The sequence below is a fragment of the Orbicella faveolata genome, unplaced genomic scaffold (assembly GCF_042242905.1).
Source record: "Orbicella faveolata isolate gen_17 unplaced genomic scaffold, um_ofav_v1 contig_13, whole genome shotgun sequence".
NCBI classification, from domain to species: Eukaryota; Metazoa; Cnidaria; class Anthozoa; order Scleractinia; family Merulinidae; genus Orbicella; species Orbicella faveolata.
This window is the reverse complement of record NW_028301540.1, coordinates 31009598-31024976: the sequence shown is the minus strand read 5'-3', so window position 1 is coordinate 31024976 and position 15379 is coordinate 31009598. Positions and strand designations below refer to the sequence as shown.

At 39.1% G+C, this 15379-nt stretch overlaps 1 protein-coding gene across 1 annotated transcript; it reads left to right on the top strand.

Moving 5' to 3' along the window:
* The first annotated feature begins 5718 nt into the window (after nt 1-5718).
* LOC149115960 (uncharacterized) lies at nt 5719-8680 on the top strand. Its single transcript, XM_089285432.1, has 2 exons — nt 5719-6317; nt 6542-8680. The coding sequence occupies exons 1-2, from the start codon at nt 6188-6190 to the stop codon at nt 7699-7701; spliced, it is 1290 nt and encodes a 429-aa protein (XP_089141558.1). The 5' UTR covers nt 5719-6187; the 3' UTR covers nt 7702-8680.
* Nucleotides 8681-15379: the final 6699 nt, after the last annotated feature.

The window sequence follows — 15379 nt, the reverse complement described above, 5'->3', positions numbered from 1 at the left end:
TTTAGGTAGAATTCAACCAAAACAATTAGATTATTCGCACTCGATTTCTATGAGGTGATAGTTGATTCGGCCTTCGGCCTAATTAACTATCAACTCATAGAAATCGAGAGCTAATAATCTAATTGTTAATTAGTATAAACCTACTTGCGTTCTATCACGACTGCCATTCTCTGATTGACTACGCTACTCACTATCTATTTAAACAATAGAGTGTTCTTGTTGAGGAACTATCGGCTTATGGTTGCCCCGCAACTACAAGCCGAGCCCTCGTCCGTGAAGAATTTCCACGGACGAGTATTATCCATCCGGTATTTTCCTCGGACGGGCACTATGGGCTAATAGTGTCTGTCCGCAGATGAACACTATCGCGTCACGTGATCAATTTAAACCAATAAGAATAGGATAAAATTAAATGGTGAACTATAATCTGTGATAGATAGCCAGTAGCGTAGCAGTGTGCCCTTGTTAACGTGGTATGGTACCCTCAAATGGACCAAAAGGTTTGTTTAAATATGGTGAAGAAAGATCAATTGTGTGCTATTGCACTCAAGAAGAGAAACTAAATTTCTAGAGTTTTACTCCAAATGGTTGCTATGGAAACCAGCCACAGCCTTTTGAGGTAGTGTTTTACAGTATTGACGCCAACACTTCCTGCTCTTTTACAAAACAAGATTTGACTGTCAACTAAGCATATCGTGGAAGTTTCTGTTTTGTTCTGTGCAATGAACCTAAGTTTTGACAATTAACTCTTATTTTCAGTGCTTTTTACAGGCTTTATTTGGAAATAACCTTATTTTTTACCACACCCAGTGGAGAAATCATCTCATGTCACGTGAAAGACGTTAAAATGTTACGATTTTTTGGTTTATATCATCACGACACTATTGGTCTTTGATGAGCCCAAGTTTCGGAAATTCTACTTAAAAACCTTGCAAAGTAGAAATGTTGGCGCGAAGTCAGTCGGTACAAAAGTAAACTTTTGAGAAAAATGTACTTTAAGTTTCTTACACGAAGTATTAAGAATTTAATGAGCCACAAATAGCGTGGGGGGGGGGGACGGGGGTGCAGATTGGATCTTGGGGGAGGGGGTGCAAAGCTTGTTCTATTTTGTAAAAAGTTACCGTAGTTGTGGGAAATATTCCTTTTCATAAGGGAAATGAATTAGTCTGTGATGGCAAAGCTTTTCACGACTAATCATACCAATCGAGTTGTTCATGTCTTTAAAGTTTTTTCTAAACAGTTTCGTTCATATTTGTTAAAACTAAACTATATTTTTGGTCACGTTCTTATAGCAAACGTTCACGTTCTTATAGGCGCGGTGGCCTCATGGTTAGTGCGCTCGTCTCCGGATCGCGCGGTCCGGGTTCGAGCCCTGGCCGGGGACATTGTGTTGTGTTCTTGGGCAAGACACTTTACTCTCACAGTGTCTCTCTCCACCCAGGTGTATAAATGGGTCCCGGCGAACTTAATGCTGGGGGTAACCCTGCGATGGACTAGCATCCCATCCCGGGGGGAGTAGAAATACTCCTAGTCGCTTCATGCTACAGAAACCGGGATAAGCTCCGGCCTGATGGGCCACTTGGCTCGCATGCAGACTTTACCTTTACCTCTTATAGCAAACAGTCTTTGCTATGGCCGTTGCTACGTGAAAAAACTTATACCACTGTGTACTTTCCTTAAATTTCACACTCATTTCGAAGAAAATTTTGACAAGTCCTCGAGGGTCTTAAGTCTGGTGTTTCCAAGATACTGAATTTTTCATGAACATCGCTATATTTTAGGGTATCATACCCCCTTAACAAAATTACGGTAATTAAGTGTCTGTGAAAAGGATTTAGATAAAGTTTTGAACGACTAGTAGATTTGTACTAAAACAATTAGATTATATAATTGACTCGGGCTGCGCCCTCGTCAACTATCACACTTTAGTAGAATTCTACTTGTATAATAATGCAAATGCTGTAATCTGATTGGCTGAGCCATTGAACAATATCAGCCATTAGTGTGCAGTGGCGGAGGTCGTCTAGGAAAGGGCGACGTTTTTTTCGTTTTTCCAAATTTTTTCGAGGAAAATTTTGATGCAAATGGATAATTAAATTCCTGAGAAGTCTAGACGAAGGACTTTTCCGGTTTATTGACTTTAAAAAAAGTTGAAATTATTGAGAAAACTGATGCGTGTGCGCACACAACTTCAATTTTAAATGACAATTCAATCCGAGCGATCTTTTTCAGGCTCAAAGTTTAATAATACCTCAAGAAATAATTGGAAATTGTTATCTGAAGTAAATTTTAGTAAGAATTTTACTAAAACAATTAGATTATTCGGTCTCGATTTCTATGAGGTGATAGTTGAATCGGCCTTCGGTCTCATCAATTATCAACTCATAGAAATCTCGAGCTCAAAATCTAATTGTTAATTATAGTTCACCACTACTATAACCTATAATCTCCGATTCTTATAGGTTTAAATTTATCACGTTACGCGATAGTGTTCATCCGCGGAGAGACACTATCAACCCATAGTGCCTGTCCGAGGAAAATACCCGGATGGATAGTACTCGTCCGTGAAAATTTTTCTGTAAACAAGCGGGCTTATAGAGATTTCTATGAGGTGATAGTTGAATCGGCCTTCGGTCTCATCAATTATCAACTCATAGAAATCTCGAGCTCAAAATCTAATTGATAATTATAGTTCACCACTACTATAACCTATAATCTCCGATTCTTATAGGTTTAAATTTATCACGTTACGCGATAGTGTTCATCCGCGGAGAGACACTATCAATCCATAGTGCCTGTCCGAGGAAAATACCCGGATGGATAGTACTCGTCCGTGAAAATTTTTCTGTAAACAAGCGGGCTTATAGAAAATAAACAATTGAAATTGTATTAAGTGGGTTTTTGTCTGTTTTCTTTTCCAAATTTTACATTTGGTTTTAACGGCTTTCATCTAAAAAAGTTGAAAATAATGCAATATGATTTTTAGTGGTGCACGGAAGAAAATTTAGTGGTGAACAATAAAGACAATAGAGTGTATCGGAACTATCGGTCTGATAGCTGTCCCTTGGAAATTTGATGTTCTTAAACTAACATATTTGCTAAAGGAAATAAATAGTTAACAACTAGTTTCTGTCGAGGAACTATTTAGTTCCTCGACAGAAACACTCTATTGTTTAAATAGCAATCTCGAGCTGTACATGCCCGTAAATGATCCCCGGACCGCAAATTAATGATCCCAGGACCCGAATTGATCCCCAAATTGTACCGCAAATGATCTCCGCACCAGAAATGGCGCCTCGCAATAAAAGAGGGCAATGTATGGACTCAAGAATTTGGACGGTGGATTAAAAAATTATATAATCGATTTCTTTTATTAATGTGAAACTCAAAAAACTGTTAACACTTTGATTTGATTCTGAAAGGTTAATTGTGAACTTAATCAATCACATTTAAGTTCAGCAGGGACCCGTTTCTCGAAAGCCCCGGAAACTTTTCGGGCCCGCAAAGCGATTTTTAATTTATCTGTATCTAAAAACAAAGAGGTGTAAACGCCTGAAACTTTTTGTATGAAGAGAACCTCTCTTGATGTTAAGAATATCATGTGAATAAAACAGCTATGGAATCACAAGGTTTAAAGATCTCGCTACGGCTTTCCGGGTGCGAAAACGTTTCGGGACCTTCGAGAAACGGGCCCCAGGACAAGCGAGACTGAAACTTCAAGACCACAACTGATTACAGCTCCTGTTTGCGGTTCAGTTTTCTCAAGGTTAACTGGCTTTTTCCTTGCTGTGCAATAATATTCCATAAGTATTTCTGGTTTCACGTTTTTCTGAGTTTCACAGCAATACTACAATATTTTGATAACGTAAGCGAAATGCACAGTATTAACAATTTGAATGCAAATTTCACAGCTTTTTAAAACATGAAACCAACGTCACGGAATCCTGTGTTTGAAATTTGTAGTTTAGCTAGGTACTTTCCTGAATGAATTTATTGGGTCCGGGCCTAAGATGCATGCTATGTTCACTATATCGTCAATAAGTTGGAGACAACTGAGAATCTCCAAGTGAATTGACATGCATTTTCGCGCAGCCTACGGCACAGAAGAGATTATGGACAGTAAAAAGAAAATTGCACGAGCAAAAGAACCAGCTCCACTTGTACTGCTTTCAAGATAGATAAATCGTTTATGAATCTATCTAAAGAACATTGGGGTAACTCGCACGAAGAACTCTTGTGCACTTTCATAGAAGCTCCTGTCTACCAAGGACGCAGTTATAAGAAGTATACAGGGAAAAGTTGTAAGTGGTTAATTAGATTGCAGAGGGTTCATGTTTATTTTTACGGTGCGTTTCCCAAACGAAAAATTTATACAGTCGACACATGTCAATTTGGTATTTTGCGCAGTCTGCTTAATGTTTTATATTGTTGCTTTAATTATACCTGATGTACTTATCCTGTTTTCACCTAGGATAATTAAAGAAATATGTATCCATCCATAGACTTTTCATGAAGTCCACGCCATTCCTAACTTTTTGCGGTGGAATCAGTTCCGGTCCTGGGATCGTTTGCGGTCCAATTGGGGGATCATTTGCGGTCTGGAGATCATTTGCGGTCCGGGATCATTTGCCTGTATAGTCTCCTGGTCTTAAATTGGCCTTGCTTCCATATTTCACAATGTTTTAGTAGACAATTTATGAGTTTCATGTGAAAAAGGAACCAGATCCCCCCTCCCCCTGGGGCAGATCGTGGGTGCAAGATGCATGCAGTCGGGCTACTAGGTCAGCGGTAATTTTTAATGAAAATTCAAAGTCGAGTGTCTCAGCTGGTGAAGAAAGTCATTCACATCCTTTGAGGGTTACCACAGAGGCAAGAGCAAGACTTAGCACTCCAGCGAAAGCGGCAATTTCAGGAGAACGCAAAGTGCAAGCAAATCCAGCTAAAAAAAAAAAGCGAAATGTCCGCGCCAGAGCCGATCCATGAGTGAGTGCTTGGGAGAGCCAAGTGGTTTGTCTCCGGCCAGTTGGGATTCTTTGTTTCAGTTGTTTGCTCGGCCCCACTAGCACTTGTGCTATAACACTGCCGAGGGTAGATAAAGGTCATAATTTTTTATAATTTATTATAGATAAAATGATTTCAAAGGACTCAAAGGACGGCATCTTACTGTGGTGTCGGGTAAACTCGGATGTGGTGCACGCAAGGAAACCGTGTACAAAACGAAAAGCTCTGTTATTAAGCACATTGCATCCCAGAAACATATTAAATCAAAGAAAGTTATTGCAAAAAGCAACAAAATGTACCAGAGTATTGTAGACCTGATGAAAAGAAACGACGGACGATCAGTGCCTTGAAAATGACGTGCATTTCTATGTACTGGTAGTCTGGTACAACATAAGTTAGTTTAGATTAAGGACAAGTTTACATGCGTTTAGCAACTCTGATTGCAGCAATTAAATTGCATGAAAATGGTTAGAAGTCTTGACAACAGCAACAACAATTTATTAGCTCATACTAGAATTTTTACGAGTTAATGCGTAGCTTTAATCATACATTTTTTGGTTTTAATTGAAGACAAAGTTATTTAGCAACGCTGGTTACGCCGCAAAATTGCACAAAAATGCTTAGAAATCTTACTTTTATCGTACAATTTGCATATTTTTGCATCAGACCAAATAAAGCAAGAGAGCAACAAATTTTTTTTTTTTTTTTTGGGGGGGGGGGGGGGGGCAATTTTTGAGCAACTTCTTTACAAAAAGCAACTTTTGACTTTTTTGGAGCAACTTTTGAGCAATGTTTTGGGAAATCTCAAGCAACTTTTTGGGAAACTCTCGAGCAACTTGTGGAAAGCCCTTCTTAAAACAGCAGGCTCAAGGACGTTCCTAGCACGAAATTGTCCACTCGTAAGACTAGAATACGCCAACCCAATGGAAAACTCTAGCCATAAGCCCTCAAGTACGCCTTGCGGACCGTTTATTTTATTCCTGTTAGGATATAAGCCCCTCCGTTTATAAGCCAATCTAAAAACCCTTACGAAGTTGTTTAAGCCCAAAGCTTTTAAGCGGCAGTTTACGGTATATTCTACTCCTATAATATTTCTCTTTATCGAAATTAGCATTAGAATGATTCCCGTTTTTTCTCCTTTTTGAGGCATCAGCTGAGCCCTTACTGTCCCAACCACAAAGCAGCGATGTCACGCCGTCTTTGTCGCATGCTCAGATGGCCCATTCTTGCCATATTAGTCATTGCAATGGTACTTTTTACGGGAATATTTAAGTATCAAGAAGAAATAGTGAAAAAAGCAACTATCATTGTGCCAGGTAAGCCAAATGTCCAATAGACTGCGAACAGTCTCTCTTTTGCTCGAAAAAAAGATTCGTGCTACCTCTAATAAAATAAGAATGTATGTCACTACGTCTTGTATTAAGACAGTTCTTAAAAAAAACGAAAGATGTTCCTTGAGGAATTTATTATATTATATTTATCATTTGATATATTACTCCATAATTCCTCGTGATGAAGGGTGCTTCTCTGTTTATTGCAGCTAAAACTACGAATAAAAGAGTTGTAAGCCCCACGAAGGAGGGACCACAAACTACATTGCAAACTCAAAAGCTTTACAGTTCTCCAGATATCTGTGGCAAAGAATGGCAGTCAAAATATCAAGCTCTGCACCAAGACATCATCAACAACAAGCGTGAAGCGAAATTTCTCGTTTACTCCTGTCCTTGGACAAACAAAGGCTGTTGTGGTTACGGCAACCGAGTTTACGCAATGGTCTCGTTGTTTTATTTGGCAATTCTTACTGATCGGGAGTTTTTGATTCATTGGAAAGCACTCAAACCGTTAGAAAGCTTTCTGGCGCCAAAGAGTATCAACTGGACTTTTCCGATTCCGCTTTTGGAAACACGCAAACATTACTGGAGAACTGGTGGTCATACAAACAAAGCTCTCGACGGTTGGTTAACAAAAAACACCTCAGCAGTAGTGAATTTGGTGAAAAAAGAAAATTTCAAGGTTTATTTCGATAAACCGGTGGAAATTGTAACATCGATTTTATATTTTGCGGAAGGCGTAATGCAGAAGAACAAAGATCTGATGCAACGAGCGCAAGACATGGAAATCAGCCCCTTGTTACCAGGCTCCCAGCGGTACGCTATGATAGGCTGCGCGTTTGATTTCCTGTTCCACACAACTCCTCGCTTGCAGAACGCTTTACAAAAGACAAGAAAAAAGCTTCGTAAAAACAGCGCCTTCGTCATAGGAATTCATATTCGACTAGGGGATACACCGTTCGGGAGGAATCATACAAGAGTTTCTGAGTCTGATTTTCAAAAATATTTCTGGTGTGCAACGAAAGTCGAACGAAAACTATTCAGTCTTGATGGTAGAAAACATGCGCGATGGTTTCTAGCGGCGGACAGTCTTCTGGTGAAAGATTATGCGAGAAAACACTTTGCAGAGAAGGTTATCACGGCGGAAAATAAGCCAGAACATTTAGATACCTTCAAGAAAGGTGAAAAACCGCCTTCAGATGAGAGTATGATGGGAGTTTTACATGACCACTTCATGTTAGCCGAGTGTGACTTTCTTGTGTTGTCTGAAAGCAGCTTTAGTAGAACAGCGGTTGGTGTGGGAATGCGCAGTAGTGAAACTCACACATTTGGAGAAAACTGTTCTTTGAAATTGAAGAAACATTTTTAACATGCGTTTAAGGGGGGCCTTCTTAACTAGAGATTTAGAGCAGTTGCTAAGGGATTGCAGAAAGCGATATTTAGAGGAATTGGGAAAGCTATTTTGGAGTGTTTTGCAGTGCTAAATGGTAAATTTAGATGAGGGAACATTTGCTGTGAAAAAAATGTGATTTCGCGTGCGTAACTAGTGCCAGTCCTAAGCCGCGCGTTTAGAATTTTGGAAAAAAAGAGGAAGAGTTCTGACTTTTCTTATGAATCAGAAATAATTTATCCTTCTTTATAACTGTACGTATGGAATTACTGTTTACCCGTTAAAGAGGAAAGCTATTGTAGAAAGTCTTTAATACGGGGGTTTATTACCTCATAACTTTAATGATATTGCGAGTTTCATAAAACCCATACGTAGCATTAAGCACCTGGACGTTCTTAATGTATTGACACTGATTTAAAGCTTCGGATTTAGATGCCTTTTAAGTTTCAGCGTGCTTACCATTCTGGACACATGACTGGTCAAATATGGCTGTGATTTGAAACTTTTGCAGAAGTCTTCTATGGAACAAACCTGTGCAAAAAAGCTTATCCGTAAGAGGTCTGGTTTTCAAAATACGACGGTTAGAAATCTTCCTTGGCGACAAAGTCATGATGAATTGGTAATTAAAAAGAAGCCCCTTTAAAAGGCAATGATTTAGGATTTGTCTGGCCCGTGATTTCCACACTACTGGGGGTCCAAGTATTGCAGATAGCCAAATTATGTTACTCTGCTCTGTCAGATGATTCAAACGAAAAAAAAAACTGAGGGGGACCGCCAAACTAAATTTTCCCGTTTCCCTGTTGACAGTATAAATAACCCTTATTTGACGGTTAGCAAAACTTAGTGCCTTCTTACATTACACTACTCATTTAGCCTAACAGATAAATGTCTAAAAAAACTAGAAATTCTAGGACAACAATAAAGACAAGTGTTTTAGCTGACAATGATACTCGACAAAGTTCAGCTGGTTTACTCCGTCCAAGCCGTCAAGTCAGTTTTCCGTATGGGCTGGGCTGTGCCTGTCATCTCCCCACTCGCGCGGCTAAGGAGATGGCAAAGTCGGGCACAGTCGAAGGCAACCCTTACGCACTCGTGGCTTAGCGCCATTGATCATTACCAGAAAGGTTCGTTGAGTTATAAACCTGAGAGGAAGGAAGGAATGGATGTGCAGCATACTCATGCAGCACTCCAGGGGATGGGTAGATCCCCCAAAAATTGGATTTACTGCATATTTGATATTCGTTAAAGACGAGGTCAAATATGATGATAGCTTTGGTCCAAACTTTTGACGCACGTCAAAGGAGGAACCAAATATCGATCGACATCCCAATCGATACTTGGTCGACACTCGATCAACAGCCGGTCAATAGTGGGCCGAGTGTCGACCGACTCATATGCATTGATCGAAAATTAGTGGACTGTCGACCGAGATGTCGCTGAACAAGATGTCGATGCAGTGTCGATCGAGATGTCAACCGAGGTGGCGCTAAATTGTCGATCCAAAATCGATCGAGGGTATCGGTTGACATTCGACCGCAGATGCCTTCAGTACACATGATTATGGACTTGCCATAAATTTGTTCCCAGTCAAAGGCGAGGTCAAAGGTGTCAATAACTTTGACTCCAAATTTGATGCGTGTGAAAGGCGTTCAAAGACACCACGACTTTGTACAACTTTGATCCAACGTCATGTCATGTCAAAGGCGAGGTGAAATATGTCCATAACCTGCGACTCCTCTTTAAACGCCCTTATAACCTCAACCTAGTTTTCGTATGTTGTTTTCTGTTAGAACGATGTTGCCAATGTGTATTTATTTTATAAAAAAGGTTTACCCTTGACCTGGAGACAGTAGAAGAAAACAGCGGGAAACCGCGGCTGCCAATCAGAGAGGAGACCAAAGCCAGATTCTCATATCCCGCTGACATCCCTGTGACGGCCTGGGACACCGCTACGGGATATGTGAACATTTATCCGAATTCTGAAGTTATTAACCTTACAAGGCATATGTAATGATTTATATACGAACTTCGTACTTAATGCAATTTTCACTATGTTAAGGATTACAGCGGTTTCTTAGCAATCATACAGTCGACTTTCAGAGCCAACAGTCCTGAAAAACATTACGTTCTGATGGACGTTTATCATCTTCACCTCTTTGCCACAAGCCAAGTGGAAATTGCCTTAGGACATCTTAGCTGTCTCTAAATTCCAGAATACATGGAACATCTAGTCATCTAACTTCTGTTAAAATACATCCTTGCTAATTGAAACTTTTGCTGAGTCAAAAACGGAGAATACTTTCAAATCCGGCTTAATTTTTAACGGTATCAGCTTCCACAGGTAAATTTGAAAATTCACGAAAGAAAACTCATTTGTTGTCATGAATTTGTGGAAAGCTCAGAACACATCCTCAAAGTTATAATGCGACATTTGTTGGGTTTGTCAACGCCCATTCGAGTGCAATGAATGACCACAAAAACATTTTACGCACAGTCCTTTTCCACATACTTCATTTGGGACCACGGAATGATCAACACTTCACGCGTTTTAGTAGGTGGGAGGGGTGTGTGCACAAATTGCTTGCTATCTTTTCAAACTTTTGTTACTTAAATAATATTTAAGCTATAGAGGTCGAACTTTATAACTTTTGGAAAAAACTACTCAGGGAGCATTTTGGTGTATCAATTATTTGGTCATGTGGCTTGACGTTTTTGTGGCAAACGTGTTTTCAGTGGGCGTTTCATCGAACTTTAGAGGTTTTTATTTCTTTTGAGGCTCCGCAGACAATAGAATAAACTTGCGCGCAATTCTTGGTCTTTCGTAAATTTTCAGTTTATGTACAGCAGGAAACCGTAAGGGTTCATTTACATTAACTCGATCGACTTTGCTACCTTGACAAATGCAACTTCAGTCACACTCACCAAGCAGCTCATTCGGAGAAGATGATGATTGCAACTCGTAGGAATGGAAACTGTATCTTTCAGCAAGTTTGCTGCAGTTTGGTACAGAAGAGCAACCTCCTTAGAGCTTACGGTTAGAACTATTTCACACAATTTGTTTATTTGACTTGCAACTCGAGTGGAAGCCTACGCGAGCAATTTTAACATGTTTAACAAATTTGGATTGCTAGCAGGTTGTGACAGAGTACCACCAAGCAAATATTACTTCTGATTGGTTTGACTGTACAATTCAGCTCGCAGCTGGAAAATGATTGTGTTCTCTGAGTGTTTCACAAGCAGCTCTATGCTATTGAGTCAATTGTGTCCTCAAAAATAAATACTATTCTTATGCGAAAACCCATTCAACAAAAGATCCCGGTTTGAATTTCCGGAAATTTCCGGTGACGAATGAACGGCATTTTGCGAAATTTCCGGAAAAGAGCACAACCTTGCGAGGTAAGGCAACAAATTTTTTCGCAAAATTTTTACCGTGAATTACCGTTATATGTGACTTTCCTCCCTGAAGTTCCGGAATTTTTGGTTGAATGATTCGCTTTTCGGAAAGTCGACATTTCTTTCTCAATGCGAGTCTTGTTGCCCATCCTTTCATATGAAAATAAGATTTCATTCACATGCAAATCAAACCCTGAAGCATGTAGTGCTTAAACGATAATCGTGTTTTAAATTAAGGATTTTATTTATTTATTTATTTATTAACTCATTTTCATATGAATTGAGTTGCACCAGGCCTCGCTTTGATAGGGAGGCTTAAGTTAACTCGGAAAGCGAGAGCAAAGAGATCGACGAAGCAGCGGGTGGTGGGGTTAGAGACGGAACGTCTGCCCGAAAACCCGTCGATCCTGAAAAACGCCCTCTGATTTTCACGGCTGAGTTCATTTCACTATTGATTGACAACTTGTCACTGAGCACTCAAATTATAGTTTTCAGGGGCGAACTTCTAAGCTAACCTGCATTGCAAGCGCTCTCGTACAAAGGGCGTCTTCCGCATTTTGTAAGTACGCAACTTGGAACGAGAGCAAATTAATAGACAAAGTAGGAATTTTTTTGCTATCGTTCCAATTCGCGCGAGTTCAGAATGCAGGAGAACTTTTGTTATACCGGAACGCTTGTTACGCAGGCTGTAAGTAAATTTAAACATTTGTGTTTTTGGATCGTGTTCCCGATGACTATATATTCCAATAAATTCACAAAAAAAGTCTTGTTTTGTGAATTTGTGAAAAGCTGAGAACACATTCTCAAAGTTATAATGCCTTCGTTTGTTGGGTTTGTCAGCGGCCATTCGAGAGCATGAATGACCACAAAAAAATTTACACACACACAGTCTTTTTCCACATATTTTATTTGGGACTATGTACTGATCAACACTTGCTTATTATTTTATTAACCCGTTTTAGCACGTGGGAGGGGTCGGTGTGGGCTTGAAGTGCCTCCGCTGATTTCAAGCTTAAATAATATTCCATCTATAGCAATCAAACTTTCTGACTTTTCATAACACTATTCAGGGAGCAGTTTAGTGTGTCAGTTATTTGGTTACGTGACTTGACTTTTTTGTGGCAAGCATGTTTTTTAAGGGTGCTTCATCGAACTTTAGAGGTTTTATTTCTTTTGAACCTCCGCCGCCAAAACAAAGCACATGCGCGCAAAATCCCACCAGCTTTAGAGGCTAATTCTAAACGGGTGCAAGACTCTGTATTATCAATAATATTTCGCGGCCTCTTGAATAGGGCTGTTGAATTGAAAGGAGAGTGTGACATGACTTAAAATGACAATAATTTACACGGTTGGCGTTATCAAAACAAATGAGGAACGATTTTTCTTATTAAGAGGAGCACGTAATTGCTAGTTAAACTGTCAGTGATATATGCTCGAGTTTAATAAAACAAAATCATGAAGCCAATATATTCAGTAGTTTATTATCTTTGACCTACATTGAAAAGATAGGCAGAGAAAATTTAGAACAAAAGCAAGAACATTAAAATAAATTTTACGCTAAAAATTCAGGTGACAGTAGTTTTATTGTGAACACAGATGAATTGAAATTATATATTCTGCAATATTGAAATTTAGGTAACTACTCTCTGATATGTAAGTGTTTTATCAGACGTCAGCTTAAAATTATAAAGGCGGCGAGGCTTTTGTTAACTTAGTTTCCTCAGAAAAGAAAAATATCTATAAACTGACGCCTAATTAACTCACTGTCTGTCGACTGTGTGGGAAGCATAAACAGGATGCATTTGCACGATGTTATCGCGTGGAAACGCAAATATTTTCCATGCTGCAGACACCTGCCTTAAATACAACATAAAACTCTAACTGGGATATTATTGAGTGAAAAAGAAATATTACTCCAAAGAAAAAGCTAACAGGAAAGATATACAAATCCTTTCACGTTACTTAGTGAACCTGAACAACATAGAAGATAAGAACATAGACTATTACAGATACTGAACATAGAAGCCGTAGAACGTAGACGGGTTCTAGTCTGACCCGGTGTGCGCAGTCTTGTGTGCGCTAGAAGCTTTAACGGCTGCTTACAGACATAAAACACAGTTCAAATGATATCTTGATATCAGGAATGAATAGTATAAAATAATGGTTATGCTTCGAGTCTTCGTTTTAACTTGATTCGACATTCACCTTAACCAGCTGTTTGCAAGTTAAGATGGGCGAGCATTTTCTGTATTATGATAATTATAGCGGCGCTTTTCATTTACATGTTCTTGAGGCACAGAAAAAGTTGATCATGCTTGGTATTGAATTATGTCTAAAGGATGGGAGAACTAATACTGAACGAATTTAAGACATTTTACAGCGCTTTTAATTTGCGTTGAATCCTCTTTATCAGGCCTGCTTTTCCTGACTTGCACTGCAATAAGACGAACGTAGAAATAAAGGAAGTAAATTCAAATACTAAAAGCTTAAGCTGCAACAAACAATCAGATTGTAAAAAAGAAGGGCAAGATAATAATAATGTGAAAACAGTCTTTACTACAAGGCAATTTATACCACAAGATTATTAAAAAATCTTCCAGGTGTTCTTGAGCGACTTAACCTATGACATGATCGTCTTCGACCAGAAATATATACTTTACAACATTTCATGTTAGGCCAGAAATTCTCGCAAAACCGGCAAAACAGTGAATTTCAGAAGTATGTTTGACGTGCACTCTTAGAGAGAGAAATCTGAAACCACGAGGTTTTAGTAGAATATAAATAGAGTGTTCTTTCTCCTTACCAGTCTTAGCGAGTCGTATGAAAAATAATATGATGAGCCGGAGAGGTAACTGATATGAAATGAAATACAAATTTCGCCGGGTAAAATCCAAAGCAATCATGAAAGGCACATACGGGTTAAGCTGCTCCAGTCATCCTACCCCTAGGAACTGGAGGGAGTTTTAAGGAAAGGGATAAATAAGAAAGCAATTAAGAGCAGCTTCGCCTAAATATCAACTAGACTTGGAAATAGCGAAAAAATCGAATTTCTTCAAACTCGCCCAGAATGAAGCCCTACGGGCACTAGTTACAAAAATATCGTTTTAAGTTCGATAAATCAAAAATTATTTTTTTCCGCAATTTTTTCGTTTCGATGCCCCAAATCGGCCAAAATCCATCGAAAATGAGCGGCATATTCAGAGGCTCGTAAACTCAAAAGCAAAAATCTTCATTACAAACTGATTGCACGTCGTATTTGTACTTCCTTTCTTGTCTATTTAGAGCTAAATAGATCGTGATTTGATTAGAACTTAAATATTTGACGAATTTTTTAAGTTAACGACCCAAGACAGCTTTACAAGAGGTCTACATTTAGCCTATTTTCAAATGCTAAAAAGGCGTTCTGGTGCACGGCTTTTCCCGAAATGACTAGTTTGGTCTGAAAGAGCATTGTTTCTTCTTCAAATTACTGAAATAAAATTTTTGGGTAAATAAAATCGTGAGCGCTGAGATAGCGAACTAAATGCAGCACTTCGTCCTGAAAACGTGACCTTTGACCCAAGCGTAACGAAACCAATTACTGCAAGAAAACCCGGAAGAAAAGCAAACGTTCCGTTATTTTGAAACAATTTCTAGTGATATCTCTCCGAAACCATGATTGCAAGAAACTATTTCCAGATATGAAATCTTGCAGGGTCAAAGACGGAGCTAAAGGGCGCATTTTGACACAATAACTTTGTTTGCTGAGAATTGAATTGCAGTCAATTCCAGTGAAATTTGCAAACTTGACGTATGTTAGCCGATACTTACCTGAATATTTATATTAATAGAAGAGTCGTCTTCTTGGATTAACCTTTAAAAGAGGCTGGACCCAGATTTGGAAACCTCTAAAAGAAGAAATGTTTAATATTCCGTGACCTACCCGATGCTATAGATTCGAATTCCATACACATGCCAACCGCATGTTTGTCGTAAAACCAACTGAACTCCACTGACAGTTTCCATGGGCAACCCCAAAATAGACAATCCCCAAAAGTGTAAAGTGAAATTGGCTGTCTTCATGAACAGTTAGAAGCTAGAGTCAAGTTCTGATAGGCCACTTTCGGGTGGCGAGCTGCGCACGAAATAACAAGCCTAATTATTGTCGCAAGACTTATAAAAAGGCAGTGGATCTGCCTATCATTAGATTGTGGACATTGCCATACCGTATATGTTTTCGCGCAAATAACAACAACAAGCAAACATTTATCCCAGCCGCTTCAGT

Excerpts from the sequence above, each read along its gene's own strand:
- LOC149115960 (XM_089285432.1), top strand. The coding sequence starts at position 6,188 with ATGTCACGCCGTCTTTGTCGCATGCTCAGATGGCCCATTCTTGCCATA. Across the intron at positions 6,318-6,541 it reads AGCAACTATCATTGTGCCAG|CTAAAACTACGAATAAAAGA; the intron begins GTAAGCCAAATG and ends TGTTTATTGCAG.